This window comes from Podarcis filfolensis, assembly GCF_964270895.1.
Source record: "Podarcis filfolensis genome assembly, chromosome: 3".
NCBI classification, from domain to species: domain Eukaryota; kingdom Metazoa; phylum Chordata; class Lepidosauria; order Squamata; family Lacertidae; genus Podarcis; species Podarcis filfolensis.
This window is the reverse complement of record NC_139606.1, coordinates 50,464,479-50,490,716: the sequence shown is the minus strand read 5'-3', so window position 1 is coordinate 50,490,716 and position 26,238 is coordinate 50,464,479. Positions and strand designations below refer to the sequence as shown.

The 26,238-nt window shown below is 40.9% G+C and overlaps 1 protein-coding gene across 2 annotated transcripts in view; it reads right to left on the bottom strand.

Annotated features, from left to right (window-relative positions):
- The window catches only part of CRYBG1 (crystallin beta-gamma domain containing 1), an 89,090-nt gene extending 63,919 nt beyond the window's left edge, over positions 1-25,171 (bottom strand). Inside the window, exon 1 of one of the 2 annotated variants that reach the window (XR_014546833.1) lies at positions 23,002-25,171. Coding sequence is in view for 1 of the 2 variants with exons in the window: in XM_083608267.1 (XP_083464393.1) it covers positions 23,002-23,564 (563 nt within the window). In the remaining variant the exon portion in view is untranslated. The remainder of the gene's footprint in view (positions 1-23,001) is intronic. The other variant, XM_083608267.1, reaches the window with a different exon arrangement.
- Positions 25,172-26,238: the final 1,067 nt, after the last annotated feature.

Below are 26,238 nucleotides of genomic sequence, written 5' to 3'. Positions count from 1 at the left end.
ACAAAAGCCCTGAATTTATCCAAGATGGTCTCACTTCACATCTTGATTTAGGATTAGCTGAATACTTTGAATGTCACTAATAAAAATGACTATTCTGCATCATTTGTTTCTATGCAATGAAAGTACGTTTGTTTTGTATTTGTTGTGCATGATCCTCATAGTTTAGTTCTTCTTTTAAAATTATAGTAACACAGAACTCAAATTGCAATATTTTTGTAGCTGGGAAAATGATAATGGGATTACACACATATTATAAACATCTATTCATTAAAGCAGTACTCAGCACTGTAGCCCCTTCTGCACTCTCCAATTTTAAAGAGATGGCCAGACTGCAGCAGGCTCTCTAAAACTGAAGGTGCTACCATTGTTTGATATGAAAACTTTATGAATGAATTTCGGGTGAAGGCGGCTACCCAGAAAAAAATAATCTAGATTTAGCTATGTCCTGCATTGCAGGGGTTGGACTAGATGACCCTTGAAGGTACCTTACCAACTCTACAGTTCTACGATTCTACGATTCTAGAACCCTCTTGCCAGAGCCAGACCAAGCCATTTTAGCAACTGAGAAGAACCACAAAATGTCCCTGTGCCGCACAACAAGGAGTAAAGATGAACATCAGGAACAAGAGGGGTAGGAGACCAGCAGCGGCTGCTATTTGCCCAAAAGCCACACCCCTGAGGTGGTATCATGGGGGGCGGGGACTGCTTAGAAAGAGGCGAATTCGGCCTCCAAGGAATGTGCTACAGCTGTCAATGCCACTGCGGTGGCAACAGCAGGCGATGCATTCCTTGGAGGCTGGATCTGTAGGTGTGCATTTTGTATTGCTTTTTAACTCATTTTCCATTATTTTTGTAATTGTTTTTAACTGTTTTAGCCACTTTTATTATACTTTATACATTGCTTTGGAACTTTTATGGAAAGCAATTTCAGCAGCAGCATTTTTAATTGCATCATGAAATGGCCTCAAATTTCCTACGTTTCTTTACTTCTGAAGATCCTTCAAGCTGCTTGATTATCCAGCTGTTTGAGACAAAGGTACCAAAATCTGCCAGAGCCAAAAGCACATTTGGGGGCAGATAACAATGAAAAAGATTGTATTTTCCTTCAATAATGTGTAGACAAAGTTTGACCACTGGGTGGCACAGCCATCTGTTTCCAAAGCAAAGCTGATGCTTATAATCACCACAAAGTGATAAAGGGCCTTTGCTGGCAATGAAAACAAACAAACAGCATGTTTTGTTCAATTGGTTAGAGATTCTGCTGCAGGGTTATCACAATTTCTTAAACCCTCAGATTTTTGTCTCTGGGGGGACAAAAGCAATTAATTTGAGAGTACTGAGTGCTGCAAAAAACGTGGTTGTGCAATTGTAATGAGGGCTTCTTGAAGGGTTGCCGTATTTCAATTGTTGAGCTTTTTCAGGAAGACCCCCCAAATTGTTGAGCTGCTTTTTTAATGTATGGCAGCCCTCATTCTTATGTCTTCAGTGACACAATTTATTTGCCATTCCTGAATCATTTAATGAATATTTTGATATTTTAAATATTAAGAAAATATTTAAAAATTTCCTCAGAGGATTAGTGCTTCTCTCACTGTACTAGTCTAGTGAAGGTGCACACATCTAATCCTTATCAGGAAGATAAGGATTCCATTTAAAAAAAGGGGGGATATACTATCACCTCCCCTTGTAATAAGACTGATTCCTTACATAATATTTCAATACTGTCACTGGATTTTCAGTATAACTAATCGAAGGTTTTTTGTTGTCTGGTCCTGAATAACTTGTATGTATTTAGCCAGATATGATTCCGTTGACTGATTTATCTAAAGATCTTTTTACTTCAAGACTATTCTTGCAAAGGTACCTTCTAGTAGAATGTGAGTAGAGCTTTTCACCATTTGATCTACTTCAACCATGTACAATATTAAGTTCATTAGCATTATTTAACATCTTGCCACAGTCTATAATTTATAGGGTCTTCCAATTATTTTCACAAATTGCATTTGGCCAGACAACTTTCAATGTTGATATAATATTAAAGAGGTAAGTGGAGGAGCGGGGGGATGTTCTGAAAACAATGTAAGTATTCATGAGAGAAAATAGATAGATACTGTTAAAAAGTCAGTTGCTGAGCAAGCTTCTGATGTAAACTGACTGCAGACAAATCAGGATTTCGGGAATACAGCTTGCTCTCCCCATGAATTTGTTTCCTGGAACAATGATTATCCGATAAGACAAATTACCGTATTTTTCTGTGTATATGACACCCCCATGTATAAGACGCCCCCTATTTTTTTAACCTGAAATTAATAAATTAAGTTTAGCTTTTGTTGGGGGTGGGGGAGGTCACTTCTGCCAATAGTTCACCTGCCTGCCTGCCACTGCCGATCGCTTGCCACAACCACTGCTGATCTCACACCTTCCCACAGCAGCCAATTGTCTGCCCGCTAGCAGCCACCAACAGCCCACCCACCCATTTGTCACAGCCGCCAATCACCTGCCTGCCTTGCCACAGCCACCAATCAGCTGTGCCAATCTCCTGCTTGCTGCTGCCATTAATTGTCCCCCTCTGCATTCACTATCCATGTATAAGACGACACCCAATTTTTGCCTATATTTTTAAAGCAAAAAGCATCGTCTTATACATGGATAAATATAGCATACAGTGGTTTTGTAAGAATGTCAAATGAGTGGTTTGATACCAACCAACACATTCTCAACTCTAATTCCATAACCATAGTGAAAGTCAGCTTTGGCATGAAACCAGCCTTACCCAAAAGAAAACAGTAATGCAAAAGGATCAGAAACTTGTGAATTAATGAGTATCTGTGAATGGAAGCCATATGCAACAATAACAATTGTACATCTTCCAAAAAGTTATAGCATATTACAAAATAAATGTTTAGTATAGTTAAAAAACCCCACCCCATTCATCCCAGGGAGTCAGACAGAAGCATTTGAAATGATCTTTGGAGTAGTCATGTAAATTACATTGCCAGGACAAGTTATGTTAGTATACAGATAGTGCTTTTTTTTACAATATTTGCTCTTCAAACCTTTCTTTGATCTCAAGAAAGGAAGTTACCATCAAATTATTAATTAATTTTATAGAAGTATAACCAAAGGAAAAAAGGCACAGTCGTAAGAATACAATTATATTAATATGTGACCATTATAACCCACTTTATACATTCCATAGGTTTTGAATCATTAAACATGGCTTAAGTCAGCATCCAATCTGCAGTTTGATCTTATCAACTATGAGAGCAATTAGATAACATTTTATAGTATTTTCCTTTTATTTTATTTATTAAAATGTTTGGTTATTGCAGACTCATAACTAATATAAAAGTGGTTTACAACAATTATAGTACAATAAAAACCATACAAATGATGAAAATATTTCTTACAGTTTATATATGTCATATTTCGTACATTGTCTCAAGATATTCAAATACGAAAGTTTTATAAATATTCTGAGTACATGATGTATTTTTCACAAAGAGTAAGCCTCATAAACTAATTTTTCTTAGCATTCATCCAATGCCACATTTGTTTGGCAACACTTTTTGTTATGCTCAACGACAAACTGCCACATCTTTCCCTACAACAGTCAGACTGCAAAACTCCCAATGCAGAGAGAGCATGTGCATCTGACTAGGTAGAAAGATTCATAAATTACATCTCAAGACTACACAAAGGATGAGCAGCCAAATGTGGAACTGACTAGTGGATTCAATTGATTTTGCTATTAAATATCACCCAAATGCACTCTTATGTTTGCAATAGGTGGTTATAGCAAATCTAGCTGATTCCAGTTTGAGGGAAGCAAGATGGCACTGTTTCATCCATTCTATTCTGCACAATTTAAGCATTTTTCTCATTTCTCACCCTAGTTATTTTTGCTTTTGTTGTTGTACATTGGGACATGTGATGGTGCCTTGTGCCCAGAAGATGCACTGGGCCAGGTAGCATCCAACATCTTGTGGCTGACACTCTCCCTTATGTGGGGTATACAACTTATTGTAGCCTAAAACATATCTTGGGGGTAGGCACCTTTATGTTTTTTTACATATTTTGGCTATTTTTGGTGTGCATAGATGCACTTGATGGTGACTTGCACCTGGAGAAGGCTCTCGGCTGGGTAGGGAATCTCATACAAAAAGGGGATCTCCTACAAAACACTCTTCCAGATGTGTGGCTGTATGTGGTGGCCCAAAGCATATTTTGTGATGGTCAGGTCTTTATTATTTATTGTCTTTAGATGTCATCACATGTTTATGAGTGTTGCACAACCATGATAATTTTGAATGAATAAAATTGTTGGCCTCGAAGGGGAGAGTCCTCCGGTCATGCTAATATGGAGGTTCAGGTGAAAAGAAACCCTTTACTGTAGAGTTCAGGAACATATTGACTTTCCTTTGTGTAGTGAATTTTCAAGCAAATAAGGAACTGGGAATGAGTAATCAACTTCAGCAACATAACAATAAGGGAGAGAGAACACAGGAAGTGCTTTGTTTGATCCGTCTGGATCTACCCAACTTTCTAGCTTTCAACTTGCAACTGCAGTGCCAGACAGATTCTCCCAGGCATGTATAAGCAAGACATGAAATTAATGTTCTTCCTTAATTTCTGTCAGCATCTGGTAAACTGATACATTTAGGGAACAATACTTACAAGAATTACAGCTGGAAAGCAAAAGAAGATTAATGTTCCAAGAAATGTCAGTGGATAATCAGGTTTGTTCTCAATAAAGGCATGGAAAAGGCCAGCAGTGGACTACTGCCAAAGTTTTTCAGCATCATGTCCTGCCAAGTAATGTAATGCACAAGTTTTACTTGTGTAAAACCTGAATTGTAAACATCATTCTACTTAGTGAAATAAATTCTCTATGGAGCAAGGAGCTTTCTAAATCTTTGGGGTTTTTTTTACAACTTTTAAGCCTTACTCTATAGTGATGTTAAAAAAAAGGTTTAGAAAGCTTTCAGAAAAAAACATGAAAGAAAAACAATTAAAACATAGACAGCTTAAGTAGTCATAAAGATGTAACATAAAAGGAAATAATGTGTGAGATTATTGGTAGCTATGGTTTGATTTGCATTTCTTCACTGCCTCAGGGTTACAAGCTTGGGTCCATTAGACATTATGCTGGGTGATGTACAAAAGTAACTATGATCTCAAGTAATAAAGGTTTATAAAGAGAGTCAGGGTGTAAAAGACAATGAAATAGCATTGTAAGAAATATCAGAAGCCCATCTGGTTCTTTACCCAGTAGAATCTGATGAGCCTTGAGATGAAGCAAGTACACACACACGTTGAACAATATCATGACGACATGGCCACACAGCGAACATGTTTTTTAAAAAGGTAAACTTTTACGCAACATGGTATATGAAGGGAAACCCCTTGAGGCATGCTGATACTTGTAATGCAAAACTGAAACAAAAAGCAAACTGCCTGAGAGGTGACTCAGGAAGATTCACCTATGGCAAGCCCAGTGGGCCAATACATTACACAACCCAAGAATTAAGCACAACATATTTCTAGAATAAGGCATCTAAAATCTGATGAGAAGCCATGCGGTTTATTAGTTACATTACTGAGTGACAAAAATGAAGACTTTGGGGAATGCAAAATAGATAGAACGAACCACATTTTTGTAGCATCTTTTTGGGATATCAAAATGAAATCTGGTACACCTGCTCAATTCAACATTACAAGTTAAAATATAGGTTTCACACCCCACACCAATTTTCAAAGGGGAAAGAAAAATGCAAAATATATTGTAAAGTGATAACCTGCCTTAAAGATTTAGATAGTGTAATCAGACATGTAAATGGTATAAATTAATCAAATGATTAAGAATATACCTTTGTTTTCCTTATTTTGTTTTAGAATCACTTGTTTAATGACAGGAAAATTCAAAATGTTATGCAGTAATGTGATTTTATGAATGTATGCTAAAAGAAGCCAATAAAGATGAACTGAAAGAGAGAGAGAGAGAGATAGTGTAATCAGATTTCCTATTTTTCTTCTTAAAGTTGAAAAGTAGCAACAGGTGGCTAAACTGGATCTGGGTTGTGGCACTGGGGAAGGGAGGCTTTTCCCTTTTTCTAATTTAAATTCTTCTCCCTGGTAAATATCCTATTTGCCCTAGAAGCACAAACATACTATCAATCACTTGAAGTCAGAGCAGAGCCGGGGAGAGGGGCTAACCAGTTTTTTTGCCCCAGGTTATACCGCCAGAGGGGTGACATTGAGGCTCCCAGCCTCCCTCCCTCCCTCTCTCTCTATACACACAAATGTGCATGGGGGGTTGCCAAACTGGGACTTTGACCCAAGTGAAATAAAGCCTAGTTTTGCCCTGTGTCACAGTAATGTCAGGTGACGCAGAGCTCCGAATGCCTGACCAAAGCATCACACACGACTCTGGCACTGTGCGTTGATGTCCCGCTGATCACCAGCACTTCAGAAGTAAAGCGTTAAGCACCTATGAAGTCCTGTCACCTGATTATCAGGAATTCAGACTGAGTTTGTAAAATCTGAATAGTTATAAATAATAACTAGGGTCAACTCAACTTGATTTGAAAAGACAAACAGTTGTTTTTGCAAGTTCAATGTCAGAGGAGATAAGTGTGAGACAAGAAAGAAGGATTTAACATTAAGAAATCCTACAGGAACACAAGCACTTATGAATCAGATGTAATTTTTTAATTAAAAAAATCAGATTGTTATGCATCAGCCTGGGAACCTTAACAAACATTTTTTAAAATTCCAACACTTTTTTTCTTTTTGCTTCAACTGACAAAAAGAATTATGAAAATTAAGAATGGAGTGATACTGTACATTGAATGCTCTGAGGCAGACAACTTAATTTTTCAAATCTTAGATCATTTACAACAAATGTTGTAATTTGTCCTTGTGTAAACATGAGCTGCTATATATGATGCATGGTCATTTCAGGCAGAAATTTGCCCCAGGCTAATCAAACAGTGCAGTGCATGTTTTTTAACATAATGATTCATATAGGTCTTTCCATACTCCAGCTCCAGCTCCTGACTTCAGATTTCTAGTTCTGATCATGCTAACGGTCCAGGGGTAAGCAACCTAAGGCCCAGGGCAGGTTGCGGCCCAATCGCCTTCTCAATCCGGCCCACAGACGGTCCGGGAATCAGCATGTTTTTACATGAGTAGAATGTGTCCTTTTATTTAAAATACATCTCTGGATTATTTGTGGGGCCTGTCTGGTGTTTTTACATGAGTAGAATGTGTGCTTTTATTTAAAATGCATCCAGTGTAGTAACTGAAATGACTGAAAACATGGTTAGGTTAAACACGCCTTTCAAAGTAGTTCCCCCACCCATCAGATTACAGTTCATGCACGTGAAGCAGCTGAGAGCTCTCTGCTTCTTGCTCTCATGCAATGTGCATACATTTGGGGAAAATCTGACAGAAGGCCACACACAAAGTACTGGAAAGACCTGCTGCTTTCCATCACTGCAGTTTCTAGCAGTCAGATTCCTCAGCTGACTCCTCTGCCTGCACACAAACATATTAATTCTCATTCAAACAGCAACTATAACACTCACCATTGTCTGAAATTAAATAATTTGTTTACTCAGTTACAAATAATTCTTTTGCATGGCATCAGAACTCACTGCATTGGTATTCCAACTTCTGCTGCATCTTACAGTCTTTCTTGACATCAAGAGACAGCAGGTAACTGTGCCCCTGAAGGACCAGGTGCACAGCCTGGGAGCCATTTTGGACTCACAGCTGTCCATGAAGGTGCAGGTCAATTCCATGTCCAGGGCAACTGTCTACCGGCTCCATCTGGTATGCCAGCTGAGATCCTACCTGCCCGTGCACTGTCTCGTCAGAGTGGTGCATGCTCTGTTTATCTCCTGCTTGTACTACTGCAATGCACTCTACGTGGGGCTACCTTTGAGGGTGACTCAGAAACTACAACTAATCCAGAATGCCACAGCTAGACTGGTGACTGGGAGAAGCCACAGGAACCATATAACACTGGCCCTAAAGGATCTACACTGGCTCCCAGTACATTTTCAAGCACAATTCAAAGTGTTGGTGCTGACCTTTAAAGCCCTAAACAGCCTCAGCCCAGTATACCTGAAGGAGTGTCTTCGCCCCATTGTTCAGCCCAGACACAGAGATCCAGTTTTGAGGGCCTTCTGGTGGCTCCCTCACTGTGAGAAGTGAAGTTACAGGGAAGCAGGCAGAGGGCCTTCTCAGCAGTGGTGCCCTCCCTGTGGAACACCCTCCCATCAGATGTCAAGGACATAAACGACACAACTTTTAGAAGACTTCTGAAGGCAGCCCTGTATCAGGAAGTTTTTTAAGTTTGATGTTTTATTATGTTTTTATGTGTACTGGAAGCTGCCCAGAGCAGCTGGGAAAACCCAGCCAGATGGGTGGGGAAAAAGAAGAAGAAGAAGAGCCCTAGCCCTGATCTTCTGACACCAATGCTTTACCAAGGAAAGCAAACACTTTACCTAGGAAAGCAAACTTTCTATAGCTAAATTATGTGCTTTGATGAAGTACTTAATTTTGCCTGGGTTGATTCTCTGACCCTTCAGCTTCATTGTAGGATCGCAGGTTCTAGTATTATGAGAAAGGGAGAAAGGTTTGCTCAGAATCCTTTGGTAAGGGACTTTGTCACCTCCGCACTGAAGCGTGTCTCACCACAACCTCAGATTCTTTTAGATGTCAGGTGAAAACCCACCTTTTTTCAGTTGGACTTTTAAAGTCTGGTGCATTAACTTGTTTTTATGATATTAAACCAGAACAGCATGTGAAGGGAGAAGAGCGGTATCATTCCATCTGACAAGCAGAACTCCTTACACTGACAGAATGATCAAATTAGGGTGACAAAGAATTCCTCCACTATGCTTAACCATGTTCTACAATTTATCCAGAACTAACTGTCCTGTAATTTTCCTCATGTCCCCTATATACTTTTTCAAAAATTGGAATTACATTGCGCACTCTCCAGCCCTTAGATATAGAAACCATTCTTAGGGACATGTTCTTTATTTTTGTTAGCAGTTTCACACTTGAGTTCTATTTTGGTAGATACTATCTGATAATTTGTTACTTTTTGTTCATGTTTAACTTGTCAGTAAGGCCTAGAATGGATCTCCACAATCCATTTTTTGGTTTGAACTGTTTCCACATGGTATGGCTTCATGGCTCTTAAGTAGGCAGTTGAACTTTTCCAAGGTAGTAGAGGCAGATGCATGAAAACGAAAAACAAAAGTAGAAATAGATAGATGCAAAAGGAAATAGACCAAATACTTTAGAAAGCAAAACAATTTGGTTCATTTGCATCTTTCAGGAAAAGAAAAACCTTTCACCCTAATTTAGTGGAATACACGTACTGTATACCCACTTCTCTTTTCTTCTCTCTCATTGAGATACTGCATTTTCCAAACATTAAATTACCAACGTTTTTTATCTGAAATTAGCATATGTTGCCCCCCGATAGTGCAATGAATTCTGTTATGAATAATGACTTTTTAAACTCTAGAAAGGCTATGTTGTGTATGGTAGGTCCAAGGTATGTTCATATATTCAAACCATGGGATGGTGGCCACTTAATACACAAGCAGTGGTATGGTGAAAAACCATTGGCATGACATGGTTCGCATAGGCTTGCCAGGTGAAAACACGTATACTGTTGAAGTTGTCATAATATGTTGGCATGTGTGAACTGGTGCCAGACAAAGATAGTCACAGTTTTAAAGGAGAGAGCTAGCGGCCACATACCAGGGGTGTTGTAACAGGAATGTCCTGTAGCAGCAGGGAGTTGGACTAGATGACTTCAGGTACCCTTCCAACTCTATAGGTTGCATTCAGCGCTGCTGTTTGGATTACACAGCCAGCTTTTGCTTGTGCAACATGCCTACAACCTCCTCTCTTTTCTCCTGCAGCCGCTCATGCACCCTCAGAATCTGCTGATTAGGGAACCTTTCAAAACAATTTTTAGGGAGGTGGGGTACAGGTCAGGAAGAGGGAAGTTAAGGAATTCCCATTATATGCCTCGAACTCTGTTCATGCTGCTTTGGATACAACCCTTTAAAACAGATATATGCAAACTTTGCCCTCGAGATGTTTTGGGACTACAACTCCCATCATCCCTAGCTAACATGACCAGTGGTCAGGGATGATGGGAGTTGTAATCCCAAAACATCTTGAGGGCCGAGTTTGCCTATGCCTGCTATAAAATCCTCTTCCTTCTCCCATATTTCAAGAAGTGAGGATGCTGCAGTGCCAATATATATTTATTTTCAGTGAGGTATATAAACTTCATGCTTTGAATACAAAATAATTATTTACATACATGGTTTTCTCTTAATTTATAAATAATTATTTAAACTCCTTCTGCTAAACATCAATAGCTATACTGTATTTTCCTTAAATGAAAACAAGGAAATGATTTAGAGGTTTAAATTGTGTTTTTCTAAAACTGAGCACACGTGGGCTTGCCTGGGAGAGATGTTGAATGATTTGTGCAAAGTGTATGTGTGCTCCTGTAGTTTCAGTCAGGCCTTTTGAGGAGGAACTAAACAGCTGACTTCACAGGAACAGACTTGTCAGGTGGCAAGTGGCTTGGTAACGCCATTGTTTTTTCTACATTGGCAAGGTTTCTAAATCTGAATCTTTTCCCTTCAGTGACATACATTCACTGTGAAACACACACACACACACACACACACACACACACACACACACCATATGCACCATCATCCCAGTGCACTATATAGTCTGAGTTTATGAGAAGGATGAGATGAACTAGAATACTCATCATTTAGGTACTGAGTAGAACTCAACATCTGGGTACCAGGGCGTCTTTATAGACAGATGTTTTAGAAGGCTTAGCAGTGTTATCCCACTATTATTTTAGTGGAGCACTCATACATCACAAGAAAGATTTGGGCATGGCTTCTTCTGGTGATGGGGGGGGGGGTGAGAAACTGTCTCCCAGGATGAGTTAAAATCACCAAACTCCTTCCTTTTTTTAAAAAAAAAAAAACCTCTAAGCCACAAGAACAGAAAAACATGGCAGTGAACTACAGCAAGCTGAAAGTTGCTGGATCTGGCAGCTGGATTGTGCCTCTGAAATTTCACCAACTTGAGAAATCCCTTCTAAAGTCCATTCTAATAGGATCATGAGAAAAAGGAGCGGTAAGTAGCATCCTCACCTCCGTACTGTGATCTCTAAGAAAGCTCCTGTCTAAGAGAATGATCACATTTATTGGTACTCACAAATCAGATTATCATCATCTTCTCTCACAAATGCAGAAATTAATTGCTCTGAAATACAAGAATGGAAATGATCTCCCCACAAAAGTGGCTAACCCAGTGTTTCCCAAACTTTGGTCTCCATCTGTCATTGGACTACAACTCCCATTGGACTACAACTCACCGCTGGTTCTGCTAGCTAGGGTTGATGGGAGTTGTAGTCCAACAACAGCTGGATATCTAAGTTTGAGAAACACTGGGCTGACCTATGGCCCTCTGGATGCTGTTAGAGTCCAACTCCAAGCAGCCCCAGGCAGCATGACCAATGGGCCAGGGATAATGGGAGCTGTAGTCTAGCAACTTCTGAAGGTCCACAGATGAGCCTCCCCTATACTGCTGCATAACTCTTTTAGTGAAATCAGTGAAACTCAAAAGGGATTGATTTTTTTTGTACTTTTAAGTGTTTGTGTGTCACTTGAAACATGTATGTTTGGAGGAAGGTAAGGGTGCTTCATTCCATCATGAATGCTCCTGACTGGTGCCTCTGATCTCAATGAAAGAATGTAGCAAAGAGCTGTAATAAAGGAATGTCATGGCTTACCAAATGAATATAACCTAACAACAACAATTTATTACTTATACCCCGCCCATCTGGCTGGCTTTCCTCAGCCACTCTGGGCGGCTTCCAACAAGAGATTAAAAATACATTAAAAACTTCCCTAAACAGGGCTGCCTTCAGATGTCTTCTAAAAGTCAGGTAGTTGTTTATTTCTTTGACATCTGATGTGCCAATATCAACAGGTTTTCCACAATGAATAGTCAATATATCTTTCTATCAGATAATCACTTGATTTCTTGTGCCTTATTACAATTTGCATGCGCGCGCGCACACACACACACACACACACTACATAAGATTTTACACTATGTGATTGCATTTGCTTGTCAACCAGTTGAAACATGCAGCATGACAATGATACTATTGCAAGGTGTGAGGTGAAGTATTGCTAAATGCGAAAAGTAAACAATATATTAGGAACCATAGCATGCAGGCAACAACTTTACCACACAAAGAGTATAAGCAATATACATATGACATATTTTAAACTTTCTCTTGCAATACTGTTCTCATTGTTTTAGTATACAATGTGATAAAGCCCTAGTTGCATGAGAGAGAAGGTCATAAGCTAACCAATTCCAAGAATTGATTTCACCAGAAAACCAAGAAACTCCAGTATGAAATCAGATGTGCCCCAAAATACATACATTAAGTGCCATTTTAAAAACAAATAATAATATACCATGCACCCCAAAATCTGCACAACACCTAATTGTACAGCTTGTATAAACTATTAAGCAAATTATTCTGAAAGTCCTGGGGAATAGCAAAGAATCACAAACACTTAAACTTATTATCTGGCCATTACAAATACTGCTTGACTCCCCTTTGGCTTGTGAGGCAGTGTACAGTTTAAAGCAGATTTCATGCATCCCATTTGTGCATGTTTTGAGTTCACATAATGTTGTCTTTATCAAAGTGGTTGCCTACACATACCTGATAGATTTTAAAAATCCAACATAAAATTGTGTGTTACTCAATGGTGGATGTACATTGTGCAGCTGCTTGTTTTCTAACATGTTGGTGGCATTTTGCTGGGTGCCATCTATTACCACACACACCCTACTCCTGTGGTGAGGTACTCTTCAGTGGGCTCCACTGGGTACACTCATAATACACACATACCTATTATATATTATATTATATTACACACACACACACACACACACACACACACACACATCAAAGCACTGTTTTGTTCAAGTGTTTTATCAAAAAACATTTCAAAAATAATTTAAAATAGCCACATGCATAGGTAAACAAATACCTGCACACATGTCCACAATGAACCTCAAGTTTCTGGAACTCAGAGTGGGTAGGGATGTACTGATTGAGGGGAGAGGACAACAATCCATAATACAAATATATCCCACCACTCACAGCCCACTAGCGTGGATGGGAAAGACTGAGGTGGCGTTCAAGTGAAAAGCACTAAGATGTGGACAAACATGCTCAAAAGCACACATAGAAAAATCGGATCTGTGGGCCCACATATATATCCAGTCTGATATCACAACATTTTGTAGTGAATTCCATACATTTATTACATGTCCAGTGCCCATACAATGCCCAGATCTTCTCAGCATAGCAATCCATGGGATATAAACCACACAACTCCAATGACCCATTCCAAGAAAAAGCACCTTGCTTAATCCATTTGAGCCCAGTATCCCATACATCTCTCACACAGGCTGCCAGCTCCCACATAACACCTCTGTTACATGCAACCAATATGTGTTAATGAAAAAAACTAAAATCATCCACTATAGTGGATAGTGAATGAAATGTTAATGTATCCATACACCTTAAGGTCTATTTCTTCTAAGAATAATTTATTATGTAAACAATTATCCCAAAAGTGGGATCATGTAGCTATTTGTAGCACTACTTATTTAACAAGCAAGAATTATAACAGGAATAGAATTTTATCATGAAATATCAAGGGCAATTACTTCCTAGTCATAAGGGATGCAGAACCATTAATTGCAACAAATATTTGCTGTATTTTATCTATATAATCCTTATGCTCTGAAAGATTACTTTTTATTTTTTATGGGTAGAGTAGTACTCCAATATTTCATGAAAGGGTACATTCCACATTTCATTAATTCATAGTAATTACTATTTCACGGCAATAGTAAGGACTTGTCCTAGCTTGCCATTGACATTCTTTTAAAATGTGTTTTGTGTAAGATGCTGTTGAATGATACCTTAGAAGACCTAACTTCAGCTTAGTCCTATATTGTGTTACATGACAATAGTGAAATAATAAATAAATTCAAGGACAATTATGTTTGATCAAAAATATTGCTGTTACCTAAAAAGATACCCAAGAACAATACCCCCCGTTTCCCCCATACACTGTTTCCAGGGTTCTCCCAACCACACCCAAGACAATTGGAGAAGTGCAAGGGGAGGGGTGGGGAGAGAAGCCCCATTGTGCAAGTGGAAGTCCTTGAGAAAGACTTCTGCTGACAGGACTCATTAGATGAATCCTACCCTGCATATACAAACAAATAATCTAGATTTCCTGAATCAGTGGCAGCCATTATAAATTCATAAAAACACCATGTTTATTAACGATACCCTACTCTATACAGTATTCAAATTAAGTCCAGGACTGAGCTCTGGTACCTCATATTTCAGCATAAAAAAAGTTAAAGGACCCCTGACAGTTAAGTCCAGTTGCAGACAACTCTGGGGTTGCTGTGCTCATCTCGCTTTACAGGCCGAGGGAGCCAGCGTTTGTCCACAGACAGTTTTTCCGGGTCATGTGGCCAGCATGACTAAACCGCTTCTGGTGAAACCAAAGCAGCGCACAGAAACACCATTTACCTTCCTGCCAGAGCGGTACCTATTTATCTACTTGCACTTTTCGGCATGCTTTCAAACTGCTAGGTTGGCAGAAGCAGGGACCGAGCAACGGGAGCTCACCCTGTCATGGGGATTCGAACCGCCAACCTTCTGATTGGCAAGCCCAAGAGGCTCAGTGGTTTAGACCACAGCACCACACCTCTATCCTCAAAAACACAATAAAATTATAGTAAAGTTGCAAACCAATCTCGAAAAATATGTATCAGAGGGGCATGTGTGTGTGTGTGTGTGTGTGTGTGTGTGTATTGCACAGATGCTCAAGGAGTTTTTATTAGTGCCTGAGAGGACTGAAGAGAGCACTCACTTTATAGAAAATGTTGCTGCTGCTGCGGTTGAATTTCAAACAACAGTGGTACCTTGGGTTAAGTACTTAATTCGTTCTGGAGGTCCGTTCTTAACCTGAAACTGTTCTTAACCTGAAGTTAATGAGGCCTCCTGCTGCCGCCACAAAGCCGGAGCACGATTTCTGTTCTCATCCTAAAGCAAAGTTCTTAACCTGAAGCACTATTTCTGGGTTAGTGGAGTCTGTAACTTGAAGCGCATGTAACCTGAAGCGTATGTAACCTGAGGTACCACTGTATTGGATTATGCTTAGGAGCATTTCCCTGCCCCCTTAGGTCCTCTTTTGGAGATGGAAGGGGGGAAATCTTTGATTCTGGTAAACCATTCTGCATGTGTTTGGTAGAAATCAGCACAAAGGTGCCAGAATGATTTCATGCACATTGGGAAGCTGTGCTTTATCTGAAATGCCACACTGATAGCACTGTTACATGTACTGTACTGTAAATTCAAAATAAATAAATAAATAAATCCAGAACATAATGATTAGCAAGGCAACCCTAATCCCTTTTACACCAGGGAGTTTGGATTTAATGGCCATGTCCCAGCTGAGCAACCAGCTCCCAAACATTGAGGCAGGAGGCCCGCAGGTGGTATTTCCACCAGTAGAACCCAGTGGAAAGAAATAAAGCAGGGAGGAGATGGGGCTGAGCTGGCCTGAGATCTGTTGGATCTTGAGCTGGTCTCCCTGTTTTGGGGCGATGGCATTGGCCTAATATGGACTCAACTGCTGGTAACCTGAGCTCGGGTAAGGATCAACCTAGATCACTACCTATCCTCTACCATTGTCACTATGGGCTACAGATGTGGCAGTGGCCCCACTGCTCTGCAAAGCCCCATGGGCGGGGTAGGAATGTTATGTTACAAATGTTCTGTTTTCATAAAACTTGCCAAAAAAAAAAAAAAGGACACGTCAACCCTCAGTAAGCTTCAATTATTCAATCATCAAAATATTACATCTTGCATATGCCCTGAGACACTGTTCCCACACTTCTAGTACTGAAAGTATAGCACAGCACCATGAAAATGAGCAAAATAAATATTAGTAGAGATAAATCATGAGTTAATTTGGTGTCTCCCACTGATCATGTAGCACTTCTTCATGTCTAGGTCAATTATGTTTCTTTATCCATTTACATCCTTTTACTACACCTTTTGTCTCCATGCCAAACCAGCGTGTTTGCCTTTTCTTTCTATGGTCAAATGCTTGTCTTGTTACAAGAGTTTTTCAGTGCCCAGATGAAGCCTTGGTGGCACAAGCTTAAAGGGGAGGGGGCAGGGAGATACTAGGGATGCAACTCTGTTCCATCAAACGTAATGAGATTTATGTTAGCTGGTGTTAAAAAACCCCAAACACGATTGCACCCTAAAAATACCAAAAAATACAAAATGAAATAATTGAAGAATCAGCCAGGTGGTTGTCATGCATTGAGGAAAAGGACATTAGAATTGGAAATGTTTTATGTTAAATTTTTACTGTAATATTCATGCATTGTTAGGTTTTTATTCCCTTACAGCAGGCTTCCTCAAACTCGACCCTCCAGATGTTTTGAGACTACAATTCCCATCATCCCTGACCACTGGTTCTGCTAGCTAAGGATCATGGGTGTTGTAGGCCAAAAAATATCTGGAGGGCCAAGGTTGAGGAAGCCTGTCTTACAGCTTTGCAGCTTCTGTAAAGGGCTACATAAAGTCAAAAGATGTATTATGCATTTTAGAAGCCCTACAAACTTAAACAGAGGCAGACATAATAGTTGGACTGCAACTCTGCTCCTTTAAAATTGTACAGATAAAATGTTGGACCATCCTCAGATTTAGCACCATAATTAGAAGCTGGGAACAAATAGCTTCAATAAGCATCTTAAATCTAATTTACCAGATCATTAGTGATTTGAAAAATAAAAAGTAGCCTTTGCTGTTTCATAAGTGGCACACTACACACACACACACACACACACACACACACACTCACACACACACACACACACTCCCCAGCCCCTCTCATTCAACACAGACTGTTGCATAATAGCAAAGCCTGCAGTCCTATATGGACTTACCTGCGGAAAAGCCCTATTGGAATCAATGAGGCTTGCATCTGAATAGATAAGTAAAGGATTGTGCTGCAGCCTGAGCCACAAACAAGAAAGCTTCCAATTCAGAACTCTCCTCATCCATAAGTTCAATTGGTGGACTTAGGTAAGCTACTATCTTTTAGCCAAAATCCCCACTCAGTTTGCAATTATGGGTACAATATTGGTTTACTGAATACTGAGCTGCCTAATACACTTTGAAGACATGGAACTAGCCATATAAATGTTCAGGTGTTCTTATTTCATTTTCTATGTTATTTGACGGTCTATTCCAAAGAGTAAAGCTCTTACTAACCTGTGTGTGAGATGTCATAACAAATGCTTACTTCATGGTTTATGGAATGAGCTTCTTTGAGTACAAAGTTTATTTTTAAAAACAAGGAGGGAAGACTAACCATACAACACACACACACACTTTCTTCAAATATTTGCTGATATTTCTATTTACATTCCAAAGTTCCTGTTCATTTGAATAAACTTATTATTCATATTATAAATTATAAATGTGAATGCATCAAACTCAGTTGACATTACATTCAAGAACCAATATTTACACTTTAGGTTGACTTTTCTCATTGAAATCTACATACAGTATACTGATTAGGCCAGAGCTAAAATTGGGGAGTGGCTTTTTAAAGAAACCTTTTGCAAGTCTTTTGGAATCTCAGGGAATGCATGAATAGTGCCAAAAGTGTTTGCCCATTCAAAATGAGAGCAAGTAAGAGCAAAGAACATTGTCCTTACACTGAAACTGACTTTACATTATACTGGCTACCTGATCACCTAGCCCAGTGGTGGCGAACCTATGGCACACGTGCCAGAGGGGGCACTCAGAGCCCTCTCTGTGAGCACATGCGCCATCGCCCCTTCCAACTCCCCACAATCCTATGATTCGACGGCTAGCCCGTCAGGCTGCACTTCTAAAGCCCGCTTGTGCAGGAGAGAGCAAAATGCTGCCAGGTTACTGGCAATTCTGCACCGAGGCGCATTAAGACAGCGGAATGGAACGTTCACATTTCAGCTGCAGCCCACGGGCAGCAAACCAGCTACTTGCACATGTGCAGTTCTACTCGATGCGCACACTGCCCTTCCAACTTTGTGATGGGGCACCTCCCTTCCAGGCTGTGACGTGCTGAACTGCTGCACGTCTCTGGGCTTCACTTCAGCATTTCCTTTTCACCTGCTTGGTCAGGCCAGGAAGCAAACTTACAAGCTGAACTCTCACCCATCGCCATGGGTGCAAGATTCTCCCTGCTAGGGGACACACAGCAGAAGGCAAAGGAGACTGTTTTTTTCATTGGGTTGTGGTGAGTTGGGTCATCTAAGTAAAACCCCATGCAATACAGGGAAATCAACTACAGCATCCATGGCATATGGCCATTCTGCTTCTGCTTTGAAATCTCCCAAAGAAGAGTTTCTTAGAGGTAAATTATCAAAATGGTCATGTCTGGGAGTAATGATTTCCTAAACAAGGATAAGGCAAACTTTTACCTTTCAATAAAAAGTTGTTTGTATCATTGAAAGCTGTTATTCTGTTTTTCTTTTAAGACAAAAGATGTTAATGTAGGAGTTGTTTTTTCTAAACTAAAACCTCAGTATTCAGGTTAAATTTTTGTGTTGTCACTTTGCGATAAATAAGTGGGCTTTGAGTTGCAGTTTGGGCACTCGGTCTCTAAAAGATTTGCCATCACTGACCTAGCCAATAAGAAGAAACCTGCTTATGCAGTAACAAAATGGTGCAGGGAACAAACAGCACTCAAACAGCAAAAAACAAAAACAAACAAACAAACAAAACTGACCAAGATTTTTTTAGGGGAGATAATGGCCCCACTAAAATTTGCACAAAATTTATCATCTAAATACTTTTTATTTATAAAAGCATTTATATATTGCCCTCTCATAAAATATAATGGTGCCTGTTACTCACATAACCAAATAATTATTAATATTTCTAAATTCTTTCCAGTTTTTGTGCAACTTTTGTGCAGAATACATGAGGCATTATACAAAAATCTAATTGTCACACAAAATATTCAGTCATAAAAATACTAAATATAAAAATTAGGGCCAGCCCACCCTTGAGGCAAGGTGAGGTGACAGGAGCAGCAGACCCATCCTCTAAGGAAAGCATCACACGTAGATCTTTATTCTCCCCTTGTTTCTGATGTAGAGCTTCACTCACTTCCTTCTTCCCTAATGGGGTATGCGGTGCCATTTTGTGGTTTGCCTCAGGTGCCAAAATGTCTTGGCCAGCCCTGATATAAACACACTGGACAAACATTGTACCATTACAGTTTACATGAAGCTTCCATCTCAGCCTCAGACAGAAGCTTTTAGAGTCTGAGAAGGTCCTGCTTTCACTGACCCCTTCTTAAGCCAACCCAAGACCCCTGACAATGTATGGCTTTAAAGGTTAAAAGTTAAAACCAACCCACAGAATTCGTGGAATCTAAACTGACAGACCAGCAAAAAAATATGCTCTGTGAGATCCACTCCACTCAAAGGCAGTTTACAGAATTCTAGAACAGCTGCAATAAAGTAACCCCTGATTTGCACAGGGGTTGCATTCCAGATCATTGCATATACAGTAATGGCAGAGCATGCATAAGCCTGTTCTGCCCCAGCCCACTCCACTCCATTACAACCCCCATTCTGCTCCCTTTTCTGGCCGCTTTTGGGCCACCGCAATGAGCGTGGTTATGTGTCAACTGTATGCATGTAACTGGGTCGTCTTACTTTCCAGAGGGATAGCCATGTTAATGTGTTGCCACAAAAAAGGAGAATTTTGTGACACTACAAAAGCCTGACATATTTATTTACAGCATAAAATTTCATGGACTAGTCTCTCTCCACTTGGACTCCATAGTGTATGAAAGTTAATGCCATGATAAATGTGTTACTCTTCACAGTGCCACAAGATGCTCCTATGTCCTGTGCATAGTTACTTCAAACTTTCAGTGGAATGAGTGGGATTTAAATCAGAATGAACACAAAGTGATGGAGACAGCAAGAATTCTTTTTAATCTGGAAGGTAAATAAAAACTTAACAGAATTTTGATTGTATTTTGAATTTTTACTCAGGAATTTTACCTCAGGCATAAAATGATTTATGTTTGTTAAGAAAATAACTGATGTACACATAAAATATGTTAATAAAAACTTAACTGTTCCTATGGAAATGATTATTACTAAGCAATACATATTAATTAATAATAACATAAATTTACAAGTTTGCACAGATTTTGAGTAATAGGTCAGGTATAAGGAACATAGTTGTAATGGACTATTATCCTTCAGTTCTTTTTCACAGACAAATATGACCCTTTTGGACTGAAACTTTGTTTTGTGTGTGAAATTCCTCTTCATGCTTGTTTGCACAATTTATCTAATTTCTTTACATTTAGTACATGCTTAACACAAGATAAGATGACACACAAAAGGAGCTTTACTATGTCAAAAAAAAAATCAAACAAAATAAAACAGGGTAGGTAGTAAGGATTGCTTTTTTATGAGAGCATTGTCTGTATCACCAGATTATTTGTTATAAGTATAAAGGGTCATGCACTGAACGCCCTCAGAGAAAATCTTCCACACACAGATATTCAATTTTCATCTTGCTGGTAAAACCAATGGAACTATATAAATAAACCAAAATAACAATGTAGTCAAATCTGAACTCAATGTCAAGTTTTCCTGAGTTCACAGATACTTAGGCTGCCACCAACCCCCCTGTGAACTGGATTGCAGCCTTAATAACCAAATGTACATAGGGGACTGCAGCCTTAGCTACCAATATTTTTTTTTATTCAGTGTTTCCTGAACATTTAAAATATTTACTTGTTTTAAAAATTATTTTGTATGTCACATTGACTTGAAAAAGTGATAAACATTAAACATAAACAAAAGTTCTATTCACCCAGGATGCTAGCATAGCACATGAGATCATGTATGTACCTGTTACTGTATAAATTAAAAAGTAACAAGGATGCTACAATCTCAGTTGGCAAGCAATGGCACTATTGTTCAGTACCGACAATAAAGAAGTACTTCATGCAATGCATAATTAACCTATTTGGGTTAATCTCTGCAAAATGCAGAGTTGGCCACGGTTTTACACAGCTTCAAAAATGTCATGGGAGGACAGTCAGTTGTTTTCTATTTGCCATTGCTGCTAAACAAAAGCTTCATATTCATATTTCTATTTAGAAGGAATATATCCCTAAGTGCCAGATTCTGGATACGATCAGCAAGAGGGAGCCACCTTCATCATGCTGTGCTTTTAAGATTCTCAGGGACATCTGGATGACTCTGTTGGAAACACAATGCGAGGCTAGGTAGAACGTTGTCTAATATAAGGGTGGAGAACCTGTGGCTTTCCAGAAGCTGCTGGATTCCTATAATCTCCAACCATTGGCAATGCTGGCTGGGGCTGTAGAGAATTGAAGTCCACCAATATTTGGGGGTCAGAAGTTCCCCCCTCCTGTTCTAATCCACCAATGCAATTTCTTACATTGAGCAAGCAAAGGACAACCAAGAAATGGATACGTTTAAATGGTTTTAAGCTCATTCCATCTTAGGTTAAAGGCACCAAGATAAAAATACAAACCCTTGCAACTAGTAAAAGCATATTCAGATGTCACACTTTCCCTTCCCACGAATAACCAGCTAAAATTCAAGTAATGTAGCATTCCTACAATGAAGAAGTGGAAAGGAAATCAAGGGGAAGCCTCCATAAATGCGAACAGGTTTGATCTTAAAAAACCAAAAACACCTTTCTCCAGGTGACTAATACGAACTGTCCAGGTCTGTTTTAGTGCCCCCTGCAGCAGCTTTACATTTAAGCATCCGAACAGATTTTACTATATGTATTACAGTATTTTAATATTTTTTGGAAGCAGCCCAGAGTGGCTGGGGAAGCCCAGCCAGATGGGCGGGGTATAAATAATAAATTATTATTATAATTACTATATTTCTAATGCTGAAAAATGGGGGTGGGGTGGAGCGCGCGGGAGAGATAAAGTTTGGCACAGCCTGCAAAACAGCTTCCTTTTCATCAAAAGCACTGAGAGAGAACAATCTTTAAAGCAGAGACCTTGGCAGCCTGGGTTAAAAGCCAGGGCGGAGTGGGGGAGACAACGCGCGAAGAAAGGGCTGCAGGAGGTAGGGAGACGTTGTGCAGGGCGAATCAAGGCGAAGCCAAGGTTCCAACTCCCAACTGTTGCGAACGCCAGAGGCAACGACAGCTGGGTCCGCATTATCAACAACCCCAGAAAAGAGCGCTGTGCCTTTAAGGCGATTGGCGGGGGGGGGGGCCGCCCTCACGCTGCTCGTCGGTTTCGCTTCTCTTTGGCCGGGGGGGCGGCGACAGGGGGAGACGGGGCATATAGCCCTTACCACACACCTGTCCAATGGGAGCGCTCTGCCACTCTGAGGGCACCTGCCTGGCGGAGGGGAGAGGTTTTGGGGTTGGACTAGACGACCCTTGGGGTCCCTTCCTACTCTACAATTATACGTGACGTCTATTATTGTTGTTGTTATTCCGCCCCGTATAGAGTTGCCCCAGCCACTCTATACGACTTCCACAAAACACACACACAACCCCCTCAAACATAAAGAGGGGCGCAGTCAGAGGAGCCCCTGAGCCACGCGGGACCCGATAAACACTGATGCCCCTATAGCGCAGCTCGTTCCCCCGAGTCCCCTCAGAATGTTCCGGAGGGGCGGGGCGGGGAGAGAGAAACCAACGGCCGCGAGGTGACCGTTGGGGGGAGGCAGGTGGCTGTGGGCGCGCCCTGACAGGGAGAGGGGCGGCGTTACCTTTTGGTGGGGGTCGTGGGCTCCCAGGTGGTGAAGTAGGACAAGTGGGAGAGCGAGGGAGACGGGGGCTCGCTCGCCCCTCCTTGGCTCCCGTCCTCCGGCAGCGCCGCCGGGCGGTCCTTGCGCTTCTTCTTGAGGCGCCAGTTCCCGAAAGCCGAGCGCTTCTTGCGCTCTCCGGAGGCGTCGGCGGCGGCGTCGTGGCTGTGGAGATGCTCCCGCCGCCCCTGACTCAGGGACGGGGAAGGGCAGGGCGACGGGAACGACGCGTCTCTGCCGCTGTCCGGCTCCGAGTCCTCGGACTCGCTCTTGTGGAAGAGCCTGCCGAGCTTCTTGAAGCCCCCTTTCTCCATGCTGGGCGCCGTTCGCCTCTTCGACGGGATCTGGTCCCGGGCAGGCGGAGGCACTTGTGAGGCGGCGGCGGCAGCAGCAACCGCCTTTGGCTCCAGAGGCTGGCCAGGTAAATGAGAAGGTGCTCCGCCTGTGCGCGCGCCCTGGTAGCGCCGAGCCATGCAGTTGAGGTTGGCGAAAAAGGCGAAGCGCCTCCTAAAGGCAGCATCAGCCATGGCAGCGGCAGCTCAGCCAAGCCAAGACTAGACAAGCCACGCCCACGCCCGCCCACGCCCGGCTCCGCCTCCTCGGCGCGGCTGAGCGTTCGAAAACGGCCGGGCTCCCCGGAGATTCCATGCCCTGCGCTGCACTCTACTTACATATTATGCCCCGTGCTGCTGCTGCTCCTACTGCTGCCGCCTCCTCCTCCTCTTCATGCAGGAGTTTCCTCGCATTCCTTCGTCTCAAAGCCCGACGATCGTTATCTCGCTCCGCAAAGGAAGAAGCGCATTAGCCGGGGCTCTATTGCGCAGGAAGGGAGAGGCTGACTTTATCCGCACCGAGGGTGCAAATTATAAGCCATTATCATTTGTTTTTCCTGATGAGGCCGAGATTACCCACAGACCCGGATTCCTTGTGCAAGGGTTGCAAGCAGAGCTCGGAACGCACCTGGAGAACACCAGCTGCTGTTTCCTACAGACTCTGGAGATTCCCTTATAATTGTCTTATCGACTGCGAGTTCTTTTTTTGTTAGGATTTCCCCAAAATCTTACTTAAAAGCTCAATGTTATTTTGGATCACAATAAGAGAAGAGGGCAGACTGCTCGACTCAGAAATTACCCACCTCTTGTATCATTAAGTTTGCAATTCTATACCCACTTTCCCTGTATATAAGCCCCATTGAACTTGATATAAGTAAAATTCTTATAACAAACTCAGTGATATTTCCGAGTAATTAGACTGTCTACTGACACACATACAGACAGTATGGTCTGATTCTGACGTTTGAATATATTCAAATTATTAGAGTTAAGGAATAGGAAAATATATTGTTCAAGCTAGCCTTCAGAAGTAACCATTTGCTTACTTCTGCAGGCTAGCTTGAACAATAACTGTTCTTCAGTTATTGCCAGCTGACGGTGGACATATCAGATGACAGCAGAGTTTTGCAGGATGTGCCTTACAGATACTTAGGCAATTAATAAGTCCAGTGTCATGCTAGAATTATCATCAACCAAGACATTAAATAAAGATTATCTTTCTCTCTTTAAATACATATATCACTCTTTATCTGACCAGGTCACTTTTTATCTGAGGGTGATCTGTTATCATAGTGTAGAATTAACAACTACCATCAGAATTTTACCACACAAGTTAATAATGGAGTGTTATCAGTCCAGAGTTGTTCTCTCTAATACAGGAATGCTTTATTCAGCATGGTTTCACATGACTCAAGTGGAGCAACTTCTACCACTTTCCCTCAGTCTGCATTGCTGTAAACATCAGAACAAAAGATGCAAACTAGCATCTTGTTACTAGAAAAGGCTTTATGTTTGTATTGCAGATGAGTAAGTTTCTTTTAACAGCACAACCCTCAGACCAGTTATGCCAGAATCTGTCTAATCATAACTGATAAAAAGCCAATTTTCTTAATCAGTTTTCCATAATATTTTCTTAATTTTCTTAGAGACTTCAACAGGATTAAGATTGTTGCTGCTGTCCTAAAAAGCATAAGGTGGTTTTTTTTTGGGGGGGGGGGAGATAAACTTATTTCTCTCCTTTGCTCTCTCTTGCCATGCAAAGAGAGGAAAGGAAGCTTGCTTTATGTTCACAACTGCAGCCGTGGGGAGGTGTAAATGGGGTGGGGGTGGCAAAGTGTAAAGGGAGAGAGGAGGGGGTTATGGGGTTTGGTGAGTAGGCAGTGTTGGAGAGCAATGCAAGTAGGAACACAACCCTTAGTTGTGCATGAAACAAAAATGCACCTTGGAATTTTCTTTTCATTGTTTATGACATATGCGAATCTTGCTAATGTAGGGCAGAATGTAGAACAGAAATCCTATGTGGGCTTTACAATGGCATTAAAAGATGTCAAAAAAACAAGTTTAAGCAACACCTGTGAAAACACCCTGTTTGGTCTTAACCCAAGTAATCTGGTTTAATTCCTCTGTGAACTGTAGACATGGTGTATTAATAGACCTGCTGTGCACTCTGTCAGTTGTAGGAACTGAAATATATAAGCAGAAAAAAATAGTTAGTTCCAGTAGACAATTATGGAAACAAAGTTTACAAGTGCTCAAAAGAGGAGCTGATGAAGACTGGGGCCAACCATGAGAAGAGAATGGTAAATCTATTATAATCAAGAGGAAATTGTCATAATTTTAATTGAGTAAACTCAATTACACTATGTACACTATGGCTTGATCCTGAGTTGCTCTTCTGTAAACTGTTCCAGTGGAGGCTCCATTGGGTGGGGCAGGAAAGAATGGTAATTTTCAGTTATTCCATTTTCACTTATTCCACGCAAAGGAGTAATTTGTGTGGATAGAGGGACAAAGGCGTAATTGGAGAATTCACAATATTTCAGTAATTATTGGTTTAATAGTATACCTCTACTTGACATATCAGTCTTCAGAAACTTCCTAACAGGGCACAGTCCGCAAATCATTTAAGGAAGCTTGGCCAAAGTGAAATGAAGCTTGTTGTGAGTCACCTTGAGGAAGCTCTGGCTGGAAAAGCCTCAAAATAAATATTAATCTGAGAGGTAGCGAACTTGGTGCCCTCCAGATGTTGTGGACTAAAATCCCATCAGCTCCAGCCAACATGGCTGATGATCAGGGATGATTGACACCATGTTGACTATCCCTGGTCAGACTGAACACACATAGCCCCCAAGTATTTGGGGGAGTTGAA